At 40.4% G+C, this 15105-nt stretch overlaps 1 protein-coding gene across 1 annotated transcript; it reads left to right on the plus strand.

The window, feature by feature from the left end:
- Positions 1 to 706: 706 nt before the first annotated feature.
- On the plus strand, positions 707 to 15082 carry LOC135511030 (multiple inositol polyphosphate phosphatase 1-like). The gene is made up of 5 exons (XM_064932488.1): positions 707 to 1380; positions 3211 to 3405; positions 7072 to 7169; positions 9573 to 9703; positions 13690 to 15082. The coding sequence occupies exons 1-5, from the start codon at positions 798 to 800 to the stop codon at positions 14066 to 14068; spliced, it is 1386 nt and encodes a 461-aa protein (XP_064788560.1). The 5' UTR covers positions 707 to 797; the 3' UTR covers positions 14069 to 15082.
- Positions 15083 to 15105: the final 23 nt, after the last annotated feature.

Consider the following 15105-nt stretch of genomic DNA (forward strand, 5'->3'; position numbering starts at 1 on the left):
CCTTATCGGCCACCCTAGAACCACTTCAGTTTGCCTACCACCCCAACAGCTCCACAGACAACGCAATCGCTATCACACTGCCCTATCCCATCTGGACAAAAGGAATAACTATGTAAGAATGTGGTTCATTGACTACAGCTCAGCATTCAACACCATAGTACCCTCCAATGAGCCATTGGGCCCGCCCTGCAACCTCATTGGATAGTGCTGGACTGGCCTCTTGCAAGCCGTCACTAAAATGCGAGGGGCTTAGGCTCATAGGCTAGAACTCTAATTACTAGGGAGCTGGAACATGTGGGGCTAAATGTAGGGTAAATGGTGGCGGCACAGTTTCAAGAAAACTGTCGCCTTGAAACTAGAGATTTCATGGTTAATTGAGGTAAAACAGTAATTCTGTGCATAGATTATGCGAGTCTGAACTACACATTTACACAACCAGCCCAAAGTGTGGGGTTTTAAAAATACATTCTTAGTCGCCAAAGTACAGGACTATGTCTTTAATTGCTGACTACATGTTTTAATAGATTTGCCCCTAGGTCTAGCTCCAGGGGTATGACAGAGCTGTGACAATCCAGTTGGATATACAAGTATTTCAATTTATCAGAACCAAATTATCCATCCATAGTTCGAATGACTGAAATCCTAAAGTGTTCTGTACAGTTGGCCATGGACCTGAAAACTCCGGAAAAGATACCAATAGGCCTGCTGATTAATATTTAACAAAACTGGAATGGTAATGCACGCCTGGAGTTGAGGGCAGGAATTGTCTGATACGTTTTTGGCGAAATAAAGTAAATATGCTGCTTACCATTCAGTTGAAAGTTATTAGTGCGCATTTCTTCTTTAGTTACACCTCGTGTTGTTCATTATCGGGAAATGTTCAGACCACTGCAGATATTCCAGCGATTGCTAAATATTTCACCACAAAAGGTAGATATGAAGAAGTGAACCCTTACCTCATTGATGACATACTCGCTGTAAACAAATCTCTTGTAAAGCCCCCATCTGCAGAATGTCGCGAAATTCATCTGACCGCTATCATACGGCACGGTTCAAGGTACCCGACGACGAAAAACGTCAAGAAGATGCGAGCACTTCACAATCTTGTTGTACAGAAGGCCTCTGGAGAGGAGCGCTGGTTGCGTGAAATTACGCAGTGGAAGATGTGGTACACTGATGAGATGGATGGCCGTCTCGTTCAGAAGGGAATCCTCGACCACAGGCATTTGGCAGTCAGGTTGTCCAAGTTATTTCCATCATTGATATCTAAGGAGAAGCTACAAGATGGTCACATCAAGTTCATGACCAGTTCTAAGCACAGGTGTGTGAACAGCACCCTTTCTTTCCAGGGAGGACTGGCAAAGCTCTGGGACATAGAAGGTAGATATAACCCTACTCGATGTCTTTATGATAGCATCGTGTCAAAGTGCAAGCATATTGCATACAACTCTTTATTTATTATTTGCAAGACATAAGGCATATATATACTAAGTAGGTCAATGTTAGCCTTGTCGTATTTGAGGAAAGCTCAACTACATTCTTATATCGAGGCGGGGTTGAGGATCGACAACTGGTCAATTTGCTAGTAAGAGAGTGGCCAAGTCGGCGGGATATCTGTTTCCCTCCAGCAGGTGGCGTTGTTCTTCGTTTCGCCCACCAAGCGAGTTTTTGGATGGAGGTCAGTGAGTCGAATTTGGTCAACAAAAAAACGAATGGGTTATTTGAGTGAATAAAAGTTTCGTAATGCTTAAATTGTTAAGCGTGTACTGACAAGGACACGTGACATCCCGGCAACTTTATACTTTTTTTTCTGAGTTGGACAGGTGGGAGCTAGAGAACCCGCGGAGTTGCTTTGTGGCTCCCATTGTTAGGGTAGAGAGAGTTATCTTGTCAGTATATCCATAATCTTTGCGAGCAACAACAGCAGTCGAAACATGGTGCTTTCAAGACAACTGGTAACACGGGGGGGAAAAAGAGGTCAAATCATGACGTCAGTTGGTTTTCGGGTCAGAATGTCCGAATTTAAGAAAGATGCCCGAGTTGACTGTTCAGTTGGATGACTGTTTTTTCAGAGTTCCCAGTTGTCTTGAACGTGGCATCCATGCTAATCAATTAAATTAAATTCAATGGGCTTTATTGGCATGGGAAACATATGTTAATTAACATTGCCAAAACAAGTGAAGTAGATAATATACAAAAATGAAATGAACAATAAAAATGAACAGTAAACATTACATTCACAGAACTTCCAAAAGAATAAAGACATTACAAATATCATATTATGTATATATACAGTGGTGTAATGATATACAAAAGGGAAAATAAATAAGTATAAATATGGGTTGTATTTACAATGGTGTTTGTTCTTCACTGGTTGACCTTTTCTTGTGGCAACAGGTCACAAATCATGCTGCTGTGATGGCACACTGTGGGGAAAAAAATGTACACTGCTAATCTCAGTGTATGTAGTATCTCAAGGCCGCTACACCTGCAGTTGAGCAACACAAATTAGGAAAAAAATCAGTGGTTGTATTCGATAAAAGTTTTTATTAAAAGTATGAATTTCAACACCCCACAGAAGGACCACAGTTGTACAGGAAAAATGTAGATACAGGTAAGCGTTTTCAGAATTGACATTTTTACAAGTATAGACTGATAAATCACGCAACCAGTTATCAATAATCAACCGCTTAGATATAAGAGAACAGAGTTTAGCGTTCCTCAGCTAGGCTGGTCCCAGATCTGTTTGTGCGTTTACTTACACTATTTGTCATTGACAAGCTAAACAATTGACCCTTCGCTAAGCTCCGACCCCATTGGTTACTGTTGCGTCCTCGGACAACATGTTCCCTGGAATCCCAATTCCCCAAATTGTTTGGCATGAGTTGGTAGGAGAGCAGAAACAACACCCACGCTAGGTAAATGTAATACCGATATTATATTTTGTCATAAGTGGTCATTTTTCATGATATTGCATTGGCCAGCAGTCTTTTGGAAGTGAAATTATAAACAATTCAACATGTCTTACTGTGTTATAACATGCAGGGTTATAACACTCGATAACACTGTAAAAAAAAAACGTTCTGAACTTGTCACTAGCTTTTCATTTGTGCTTTTCATTCACTTTCATTGACCTTAATATTATTATAATTTCAAAACTTTGAAGATCTCCCTTTGAATGACCAGTGCCTTCTATGTTTGATTCCAAAGATGAAGAGATTGACTACGAGGTGAACGATGCACTGATGAGGTTCTTTGACAAATGCACCAGGTTTGTGGAGACTGTCGACAAGAACCAGTCAGCCATGGCTGAGCTGGACAAGTTCACGTCCAGTGCAGAGATGAAGAGGGTGCAGGAGAAGATAGCAGACCGGCTCCTGGTCCCCTACAGCCACATTACATCAGGTCTCCATCTCTAGCCTATCTGTCTCTATCTCTATTTGTGTGTGATTTGTCACAGGACGTTGGGAAACAAAAATGTCTATTCTACAGTGGATAGTAAATATTATATAGCTATTCTATTATTACTGAGAGGGCTATCCTCATGATGTTGCTCATGTTCTCTATACAATGAACGGATCTCCTTCAGATCTGCTTGATTGCAAACATTTTACAGAATATTTAGACACTAGATGGGGCTGTTTTCTCACTAACAGTACAAAACAGTTAAGCACTCCCATATACAATTCCCTCAACTGAATGGTTTTATCAGAATGTCATCAATGAGCATCTGAGAAGTGAGGACATTGAAATAAGAATACCTGTATGTTTCTATTATTTGAAAAGTAAAACAAAGTGGGGAATGTGTTGTTAATGCTAAACCATACAGGACTTATGTTTTATATCAAAGTACAGATACGGTCACTGGTCTGTAATAATTATTTAAATTTTTACATGGAATGGCGGCAGGTAGCCTAGCATTTAAGAAAGTTGGGCAATTAACCGAAAGGTCGCTGGTTCGAATCCCCAGGTCGACAAGGCAATTAAAGTTCCAATGGAGCTGTTTTTTTCTCAATATCAAATAATTTCTGGGTAACAATTATGTACCTTACTGTGATTTTTTTAGAGACCGAGCTATATGTTGTTTGGGGTCCGATATGATTCCTGTATTTTGAGGGGGAAAACGTACCGATGCTGATATATCTGCCGATGTACTGTTTTACAGTGGGGGAATTAGTGTAATTTTCCCACACTGAATTCTCATACATTGCCATCCAAAAGAGCAATTGTTCAATAACTGCTTCAAATATTGATTCCATACATTGTGACAATAATGGCACATCATGAAAATGGCCACAAGTGTTCAGATTAGTGCCCTCAGAAAGTATTCATACCCCTTGACTTATTCCACATTTTGATGTGTTACAGCCTGAATTCAAAATTGATTAAATAAAATAAAAAATCTCACCTATCTACACACTATACTTCACAATCACAAAGCGAAAACATGTTTTTAGACATTTTTGCTAATTTATTGAAAATTAAATACAGAAATATCTCATTTACATAAGTATTCACACCCCTGAATCAATACTTTGTAGACACACCTTTTGCCGCGATTACAGCTTACAGTCTTTCTGGGTAAGTCTTAAGAGTTTTTCAAACCTGGATTGTACAATATTTGCACATTATTATTTTTTAATTTCTTCAAGCTCTGTCAAATTAGTTGTTGATTAATGTTAGAAACCCATTTTCAGGTCTTGTCATAGATTTAAATTGAAACTGTAACTTGGCCTCTCAGGAACATTCACTGTCTTCTTGATAAGCAATTCCAGGGTAGATTTATCCTTGTGTTTTAGCTTATTGTCCTGCTGAAAGGTGAATTCATCTCCCAGTGTCTTGTGGAAAGCAGACTGAACCAGGATTTTGCCTGTGCATAGCTCCATTCTGTTTTATTTTTTTATCCTGACAACACCCCAGTCCTTAACAATTACAAGCATACACATAAAATGATGCAGCCATCACTATGTTTGAAAATATGGAGAGTGGTACTCCGTAATATGTTTGGTGCAAATACAATAAAACACATTGTATTTAGGACAAAAAGTGAAGTGCTTTTTTCCCACATTTGTAGCAGTATTACTTTAGTGCCATGTTGCAAACAGGATGCTTGTTTTGAAATATTTGTATTCTATACAGGGTTCCTTCTTTTCACTCTGTCAATTGGGTTGGTATTGTGGAGTAACTACAATGTTGTAGATCTATCCTCAGTTTTCTCCTATCACAGCCATTAGACTCTGTAACTGTTTTAAAGTTACCATTGGCCTCATGGTGAAATCCCTGAATGGTTTCCTTCCTCTCTGGCAACTGAGTTAGGAAGAACACCCTTATCTTTGTAGTGACTGGGTGTATTGATACACTATCGAAAGTGTAGTTCATAACTTCACCATGCTCAAAGGGATATTCAATGTCTGCTTTTTCCCCCCATCTACCAATAGGTGCCCTTCTTTGCGAAACATTGGACAACAACCATGGTCTTTGTGGTTGAATCTGTGTTTGAAAATCACTGCTCAAGTGATGGACTTTACAGATAATTGTATGTGTGGGGTACTGAGATGAGGTAGTCATTCTAAAGTCATGTTTTACACTATTATTGCACACAGTGAGTCCATGCATCTTATGTAATTTGTTAAGTACATTTTTACTCCTGAACTTATTTAGGCTTTCCATTACAAAGGATTTAAATACTTATTGACTCAAGACAGTTCAGCTTTTTATTTTTTATTCATTTGTAAAAAATAATAATAATAATAATAATTTTTAAAAAATCATTCCACTTTGACATTATAGGGTATTGTGTGAAGGCCAGTGACATAAAAATCTCAATTGAATCTATTTTAAGTTCAGGTTGTAACAACAATGTGGAAAAGGTCAAGGGGTGTAAATACATTCTGATGGCGCTGTAAGCAAGAGATTCCCTTTTTTCATCCTATTTATTGAATATCGGTTATCGGTGGAGTTATTGGCCGATACCAATGTAGCGTTTAAAGGCCAATATTATCCTACAATATCGTTGAACCTATATATCGGTCGGGCTCTAATTGTTTTCAGTTAAAATAGTCAAAAAGGGGGAAAAAATAGCTTCTTATCGAAGAGCAATTTCTCCAGCAAGAATTTAGCTAGCACTGTCAGGGAGTGGTTGGAGTTGGGAGGGGAAAACTAGCTAATATTGCCAAAGATGTTTGGATCTCTTTTTCTTATTTGCCTGTTAACTAATTTACCGCCAGGTAATGTCACCAGGAAGGTCAAAACTCACAGGCTGAAGTCTCTGTCGGTCTTTTCAAGTAGCTCTTACACTTAAAGGGCATTATCATAATTTGCACATTTATTTTTCCAACCTCATAGTGTTGAAATATATTAGAGAAATTGCCTGAATTGATCCGATAACGATAAATAGAACGATAAGTTTATAACATTAATGTGAACCACAGTTTAAAAACAAATATCCTTTAAACTACTACTACTAGTTTGATGGTTGTAGCCATCATTTGTGTCATTAACAATCACCCATTTTAGCAAACTTATTTTGTTTCATACTTCACATTATCGTTATGAACAATATCAGCAAATGCCTGCGATATGTGATCGGTATGGTTGGTGTCAATCATTTTCAGTTTATTGTCCCAGCTCTAAAATACACTACTTAACCAAAAGTATGTGGACACCTGCTTGTAGAAAATTTCATTTCAAAATTATGAGCATTAATATGGAGTTGGTCCCCCTTTGCTGCTATAACAACCTCCACTCTTCTGGGAAGGCTTTCCACTAGTGTTGGAACATTGCTGCGGGGACTTGCTTTCATTCAGCCACGAGTATTATTGAGGTCGGTCACTAATGTTGGGCGATTCACATTCTGTAAGCTTGTGTGGCCAACGGGTGTGGCTGAAATATCCAAATCCACTAATTTGAACGGGGTGTCCACATACTTTTGTATACACAGGAAAATCCCATTTTTGACTGCACTGGGCCTTTAAACCTAATTGTTCCATGAGTCGATCTGGATAAGTGTCTGCTAAATGACTCAAATGTAATGGCTCCTGTGAACACTTTGCCATTACTTTCCCCCTGTAGACATGGCTGAGGCTGCATTTTACCTGTGTGCTTACGAGTTGGCCATCAAAACCATCAACTCCCCCTGGTGTCAACTCTTTGATGAGGCAGATGCACTGGTACGTCAACTGTATTCCCTGCCAGTAGTAATCATTTTACGTCATTGCAGAGTATTGACCAGTTCAAGTGAAAATGGAACCATTTATTATTTATGGGGAACTCTATTTTTTTAAGCAGTGATCAAAAACGTTGAGGTTCATCAATATTGGAGAGATGAATTAGATGCATCTAGCCTAACTAGTAATCCATTGACCTTTTTATGTGAAGTGCTTTTGCTGATAGGACATTAATCTAAAACATAATGAATGTATTATTTACAATATCCTCACCTAATCTACAGTATGAATAGATGTCAATAAGAAGCTGGGCTATGTGGGTGTGTCCTGTGTTATAAGGTAAGTTGGCCCAGCTCTCAGGTGGCCTAGGGGAAATCCTACCACGACTCTACACAATGAGAGATTGTCTATCTGAGGGCGTCACTCACCGAAGTATTCATACAAAGCCTACCTACATATCATGGTATACAGTGCATTCGGAAAGTATTGAGACCCCTTAACTTTTTCCACATTTTGTTACGTTACAGCCTTATTCTAAAATGTATTCATGTTTTTTTCCCCTCACCAATCTAAACACAATACCCCATAATGACAAAGCAAAAAAGTTTTTTCAGACATTTGCAAATTTATATATAAAAAAAAAAAATGAAATATTACATTTACACTAGCATTCAGACCCTTTGCTATGAGACTCGAAATTGAGCTCAGGTGCATCCTGTTTCCATTTATCATCCTTGAGATGTTTCTACAACTTGATTGGAGTCCACCTGTAGTAAATTCAATTCATTGGACATGATTTGGAAAGGCACACACCTGTCTATATAAGGTCCCACAGTTGACAGTGCATGTCAAAGCTATGAGGCCAAAGGAATTGTCCGTAGAGCTCCAAGACAGGATTGTATCGTGGCACAGATCTGGGGAATGGTACCAAAAAAATGTCTACAGCATTGAAGGTCCCCAAGAACATTGAGGCCTCCATCATTCTTAAGTGGAAGAAGTTTGGAACCATCAAGACTCTTCCTAGAGCTTGCCTCCCGGCTAAACTGAGCAATTGGGGGAGATGTGCCTTGGTCAGGGAGGTCACCAAGAACCCGATGGTCACTCTGACAGAGCTCTGGAGTTCCTCTGTGGAGATGGGAGAACCTTCCAGAAGGACAACCATCTCTGCAGCACTCCACCAATCAGGCCTTTATAGTAGAGTGGGCAGACAGAAACCACTCCTCAGTAAAAGGCACATGACAGCCCGTGTGGAGTTTGCCAAAGGCACCCAAAGACTCTCAGACCATGAGAAACAAGATTTTCTGGTCTGATGAAACCAAGAATGAACTCTTTGGCCTGAATGCCAAGTGTCACATCTGGAGGAAACCTGGTACCATCCCTACAGTGAAACATGGGGGTGGCAGCACCATGCTGTGGGGATGTTTTTCTGCGGCAGGGACTGGGAGACTAGTCTGGATCAAGGGACAGAATGGATGGAGTAAAGTACAGAGAGATCCTTGATGAAAACCTGCTGCTGAGCGCTCAGGACCTCAGGCTGAGCGCTCAGGACCTCAGACTGAACTAAGATTCACCTTCCAACAGGACAACGACCCTAAGGACACAGCCAAGACAACGCATGAGTTGCTTCGGGACAAGTCTCTGAATGTCCTTGAGTGGCCCAGCCAGAGTCCAGGCTTGAATCCTATCGAACATCTTGCGAGTGGCGCAGCGGTCTAAGGCACTGCATCTCAGTGCTAGAGGCGTCACTATAGACCCTGGTTTGATTCCAGGCTGTTTCACAACCGGACGTGATTGGGAGGCACACAATTGGCCCAGCGTGGTCTGGGTTAGGGTTTGGCCGGGGTAGGTCGTCATTGTAAATAAGAATTTGTTCTTAACTGACTTGCCTAGTTCAATAAAAAAGAGACCTAAAAATATCTGTGCAGTGACACTCCCCATCCAACCTGACAGAGCTTGAGAGGATCTGCAAAGAATGGGAGAAACTCCCCAAATACAGGTCTGCCAAGCTTGTAGTGTCATACCCAAGAAGACTTCAGGCTTTAATCGCTGCCAAAGGTGCTTCAACAAAGTACTGAGTAAAGGATCTGAATGCTTTTGTAAATGTGATATTTCAGTTTCTTTTTTGTAATAAATTTGCAAACATTTCTAAAAACCCTTTTTTGTTTTGTCATTATGGGGTATTGTGTTTAGATTGATGGAAAAAAAACAATTGAATCCATTTTAGAATAAGGTTGTAACGCAATAAAATGTGGAAAAAGTCAAGGTCTTTCTGAATGCACTGTACTTATACAGCAATTACCCCACTAACAGGTTAATGTATATGGAAACTATCTAACGTGGTATCCACACAAAGCCTACATCATCTAATCCCATGGTATACTTACACAGCATTTACCTCACAAACAGGTTTTGGAGTATGCAAATGACCTGAAGCAGTTCTGGAAAAGGAGTTATGGTCATGACATCAACAGCAAGTCAAGCTGCATCCTCTTTCATGATGTATTCAGCCGTCTGGATAGAGCGGCCAATGAGATCAGGTGAGGGACTGGTTAGCCTCACGTGTCAGGCTTCATGTCATTCACCAGTATAGCAAAAGGATTAAAAGTGGATGGCCTTTGGGTAAAAATGTAACTAACGTTAAAAAAAAACTATTTTTAGGCTATATGTGTTTAAAAGGACAGGACACTCCAAAATCAAAGTTTGTCAGACGTTTACAAACCCGAAATGTAGTGTAATGTAAACATTAATTGTTGTCCCACGCCATTGGTTGTGTTGGTCCGCATCTTTATATCCCACATGAATGGAAAAAAATAAGTACAGAATAAAATCTGGAAATTATAGCACTTATCTTTTCCATTGATTCCATTCTACTCAGATGTCTGGGAAGTGGACGTATCTCAATGCAAGACCACTTTGCCTGGGGCTGTGGTAGCCTTGCGGTTGCCTTTGTGTTGTTGTACCCTTGAGCAAAGATCTTATCCCCTAACCTGCTCAATGGATGCTGCTCTGTGGCTGACCCTGTGCTGCTTCCAGCCTCTTGTGAGTGTGGGTTGTGTCTGAGTTGTTGGGAAAAAACAAGACCGCGAAAAGACAAATGTATGTTTCGCAATGGATACTTCCTAAACCGACCAAAAATTCAAGTGGTGTTGTACTTGAGGTCAGAAAGATCTGACAAACTTTGATTTTGGTGTGAACTGTCGTTTTTAAGGGATACTTCCTAAGCCAATTAGGACCAAACTGTAATATTATACAAACAACTGCCCGGTACAGTATCTATTGCAAGTGTCAGAAATACTGTTCGAAAATAACCTGTCAACGTGTCAATAGAATATGACACATGAACCTTCTCGTTTGCACCCTGTGTCCTGTTATACATCCTAGTTTAGCCAAGTCCTCAAACTGTCAGTGTCGTATACATGATACTGAGAGAAGTTTAACCAAAGCGCATACATATGGGGGTAGGATTATGGGCAATCCACATCCAACATTATTCAATACTCATTATAGGGTTCAAATGAGTAATACAATTACCCATCCATAGCAGCTCATCATAGAAGTTTGCAGACCTTTTTGTCTGGTCAGGATCCTGTGTGTGTGTGTGTGTGTGTGTGTGTGTGTGTGTGTGTGTGTGTGTGTGTGTGTGCCTTTTCCCTGGACTGTGACGAAATTGTATTTTGTGGTTCACGCACCACACCCACATGTCAATACACATTTCTGTTACAGAATGAATGTGTCTGTCATGCTGTGTTGCAAGCACAGTGCATGTAGCAGCACACCTGATCATAGAACTCATAATAATATGAATCTGTGAGTTGTGGCACTCCTCTGTTGTAAAGGTAAGAGGAGATTTGATTTGATTTGATTTTTCAAATAAAGTGAATTGATGTACCTGCCACATAATCTCAAGGTTTCTTGTCAGTCAGTAGAACACTGTATGGGAGAGTGGGGTAAATGGAGCCATTTTTTACATTCCACCTTACTATGTGAAGGGAAATATAGTACTCTTTCTAACCGATATCTACACATATTTCAGGATGTTGTGTATCCTTGGAAATAATTTAAAAATATATATATATAAACATAACAGTTTGTAAAACATAGTTTGTCCAAAAAAAAGTGTTCTCTTGGAACAACTTACGGGGTAAATTTAACGTAGGCCAGGGTAGATTGAGCCGCCTTGGGGTAAGTGGGCGCTTCTGTCCTGTGACAGTGGGCGATGGTGCTAGTAGGTCATAGAATGGGGCTGTGGTATATTGTATATCTTAAGTGCATGTCTACATTCCGATGTAGATCACTGTTCAATATTGCTTACCCTTCTATTTCCATACCAGTTGTCTGGGACAGGGATTTTGTTTCGATGTGCCAATTCGTAGGCAAGATCTCTGCATTTAAGTTTACTAAGCCCATGAAACTGGTCCGTGAAATTCTTGAAATTTTTAGCAAGCTCAGACTCCATGTCATCAGATAAAACCTTGTGTGTCTCTGCTAATCTATCAGAGCGTGTCGCACAGGTACATGTCTGTTTGTTTCTTATTTTTTTTACCTCTTCAGTGTCACTCAGTAAAACAAATCATCCATTGCTGCTGCTCAAATGGACTTCTTCCCTTCTCTCACTTCCTTGGCTGCTCTATCAAGAACCTCAAGGGGGGTTAGACTCCTGCTTGTTATACGTTTGTATACACAGGGCACAATGTCTGCTCTGTAACCATACAGATTTTGTTCATATGCATGACACATTGTAAAAATACTAATGCATACTAATGTTTGAATGCATAAAACTGAAAATGCAATCATCATTTGAATAGGGTATGGTGGCCATTGGCTCAACTTACTCCAAGCAAACATTTGGACTATATTAGACCACACAGCTATAAGGATGCACTTTCATGTTAGGTTTAATGAATTCATTTGACTTTCTGAAAATCAGTTTTTTGGACCTAACTTGCTCACCACTTTTTCCATGTGGTTTCTTCTTTCAGACTTCATGAAATGATGACCACATCGACAAAGGGAAAAGCTTTCATTTAGTACAGGGCAACATGCAGGGACAACATGTTTTCTAAAACCATGCGCTCAATTCCTGCATTCCATACATAAATACAAATCGTTCAAAACTGTTCTCAACTGACACCCCCTTTTTATTTTATTTTTTTATTTCACCTTTATTTAACCAGGTAGGCAGGTTGAGAACAAGTTCTCATTTACAATTGCGACCTGGCCAAGATAAAGCAAAGCAGTTCGACACATACAACGACACAGAGTTACACATGGAGCAAAACAAACAGAGTCAATAATACAGTATAAGCAAGTCTATATACGATGTGAGCAAATGAGGTGAGATAAGGGAGGTAAAGGCAAAAAAAAGGCCATGGTGGCAAAGTAAATACAATATAGCAAGTAAAACACTGGAATGGTAGATTTGCAATGGAAGAATGTGCAAAGTAGAAATAAAAATAATGGGGTGCAAAGGAGCAAAATAAATAAATTAAATACATTAGGGAAAGAGGTAGTTGTTTGGGCTAAAATATAGGTGGGCTATGTATAGGTGCAGTAATCTGTGAGCTGCTCTGACAGTTGGTGCTTAAAGCTAGTGAGGGAGATAAGTGTTTCCAGTTTCAGTGCTTTTTGTAGTTCGTTCCAGTCATTGGCAGCAGAGAACTGGAAGGAGAGGCGGCCAAAGAAAGAATTGGTTTTGGGGGTGACTAGAGAGATATACCTGCTGGAGCGTGTGCTACAGGTGGGAGATGCTATGGTGACCAGCGAGCTGAGATAAGGGGGGACTTTACCTAGCAGGGTCTTGTAGATGACATGGAGCCAGTGGGTTTGGCGACGAGAATGAAGCGAGGGCCAGCCAACGAGAGCGTACAGGTCGCAATGGTGGGTAGTATATAGGGCTTTGGTGACAAAACGGATTGCACTGTGATAGACTGCATCCAATTTGTTGAGTAGGGTATTGGAGTCTATTTTGTAAAAGACATCGCCAAAGTCAAGGATTGGTAGGATGGTCAGTTTTACAAGGGTATGTTTGGCAGCATGAGTGAAGGATGCTTTGTTGCGAAATAGGAAGCCAATTCTAGATTTAACTTTGGATTGGAGATATTTGATATGGGTCTGGAAGGAGAGTTTACAGTCTAACCAGACACCTAAGTATTTGTAGTTGTCAACGTATTCTAAATCAGAGCCGTCCAGAGTAGTGATGTTGGACAGGCGGGTAGGAGCGGGTAGCGATCTGTTGAAGAGCATGCATTTAGTTTTACTTGTATTTAAGAGCAATTGGAGGCCACGGAAGGAGAGTTGTATGGCATTGAAGCTTGCCTGGAGGGTTGTTAACACAGTGTCCAAAGAAGGGCCAGAAGTATACATATACTCCCCTTGAGTATATGTAGACTAGTATATGACAACTAGTGTTTTGCAATTCACTGCCTCTGGTCAAGCAAGTTCTTGTTCACTTATATACCACATTGTTCTGCCGCAAATAAATAATTACCCTCCTGAAGTATACATGTCCCATTCTGTCCCTCAGATCTGGCAGTAATGTCACAGAAGCAGCGACCATCCAGGTGGGTCACGCTGACACTCTCCTGCCTCTGCTGACCCTGCTGGGCTTCTTCAAGGACAGCGTGCCCCTGACCTCCAACAACTATGTCACCCAGGGCCAGCGTGCCTTCCGCACCAGCCGCATGATGCCCTACACTGCCAACCTGGTCCTTGTGCTGTATGACTGCAGCGGAAACCTCCGTCTGCAGGCACTGCTCAACGAGAGGCCCTTGGCCTTCCCAGGCCTGGCCAACAACCAGGGAGAGGAGGGAGCCCCGCTTTACCAGGATGTCAGAGACCACTACGGGGAACTGCTCCAGGGCTGCGACTTTGAGAAGGAGTGCCAACTGATCCCATCCAAATGAGGGAGTCAACGCTATAAATGTGTGTCATTCATCAGTAAAGTGTGTCTCTGGTGTGTATTCAAATCAAAGTTTATTGGTTGCATACACAGATTTGGAAGTGTTATAGCAGGTGCAGTAAAATGCTTATGTTACTCACTCCAACAGTGCAGTAGAATGCTTCAAATACACAAATAATGAAACAATATTTGCTGTAATATTATAGATATGGTTAGACCAATGTGGTGAGCTGCTGTGGTTGAGCACCACTTTACTTCTATGGCTAGATAATTTGATTGAGAGTAAAATTTCTGTGTATATGCGCAATGTTGGAATGAAATTATGATTCACTCTGTTCAAGGCCACAACGTCCGTTTATTCAAATGTATGGTAGTATTAGAGACACAAAACAGATTAATCGGACTAAATTTACCAATTGAGATCCATTGGAGGCTCCTAAGGGGAGGACGGCTCATAATAATGGCTGGAATGGAGCGCATGGAATGGCATTAAACACATGGACACTATGTATTTGATACTATTCCACTCCAGCCATTACCACGAGACCGTCCTCGAAAATGAAAGTGCCACACACCCCCTGTGTTGAGATCAATCCACCAAATGTAAATCAATCCATTTAATGTAAGCTTGCCACTGCTACCAATACAGAAGTATTACTAATATTACTAGAATCTGTCAAATCACACGGGATACAGCTTATGACCAAAAATGACAGTTACTGTACATAGTAGGTGATACATTGCCCCTCTCCAGAAACAACACCTATCCTCCATGTACTTGTGTAGACCTGAGAAGAACGCATAGGTGTATTCATTATGATTTATTTTTTTTGGAATGAAGTGGAGATACTACCATATTTCGTACACCTATTGTGGAGGTATAGGCCAGAATTGTGTTTTCTGGACAAGGACTATGTAATTTATATAATGTCCTGCTGCTAGATATTACAGAAGTTAGGCCTATAATTGTTCTAATACTGTATAACTTGATTATTATTAAAGTATAATTTGAACTACACAGGCTAGTTTATTTTGTTAAAA

This window comes from Oncorhynchus masou, chromosome 23, assembly GCF_036934945.1.
Source record: "Oncorhynchus masou masou isolate Uvic2021 chromosome 23, UVic_Omas_1.1, whole genome shotgun sequence".
Lineage (NCBI taxonomy): Eukaryota > Metazoa > Chordata > Actinopteri > Salmoniformes > Salmonidae > Oncorhynchus > Oncorhynchus masou.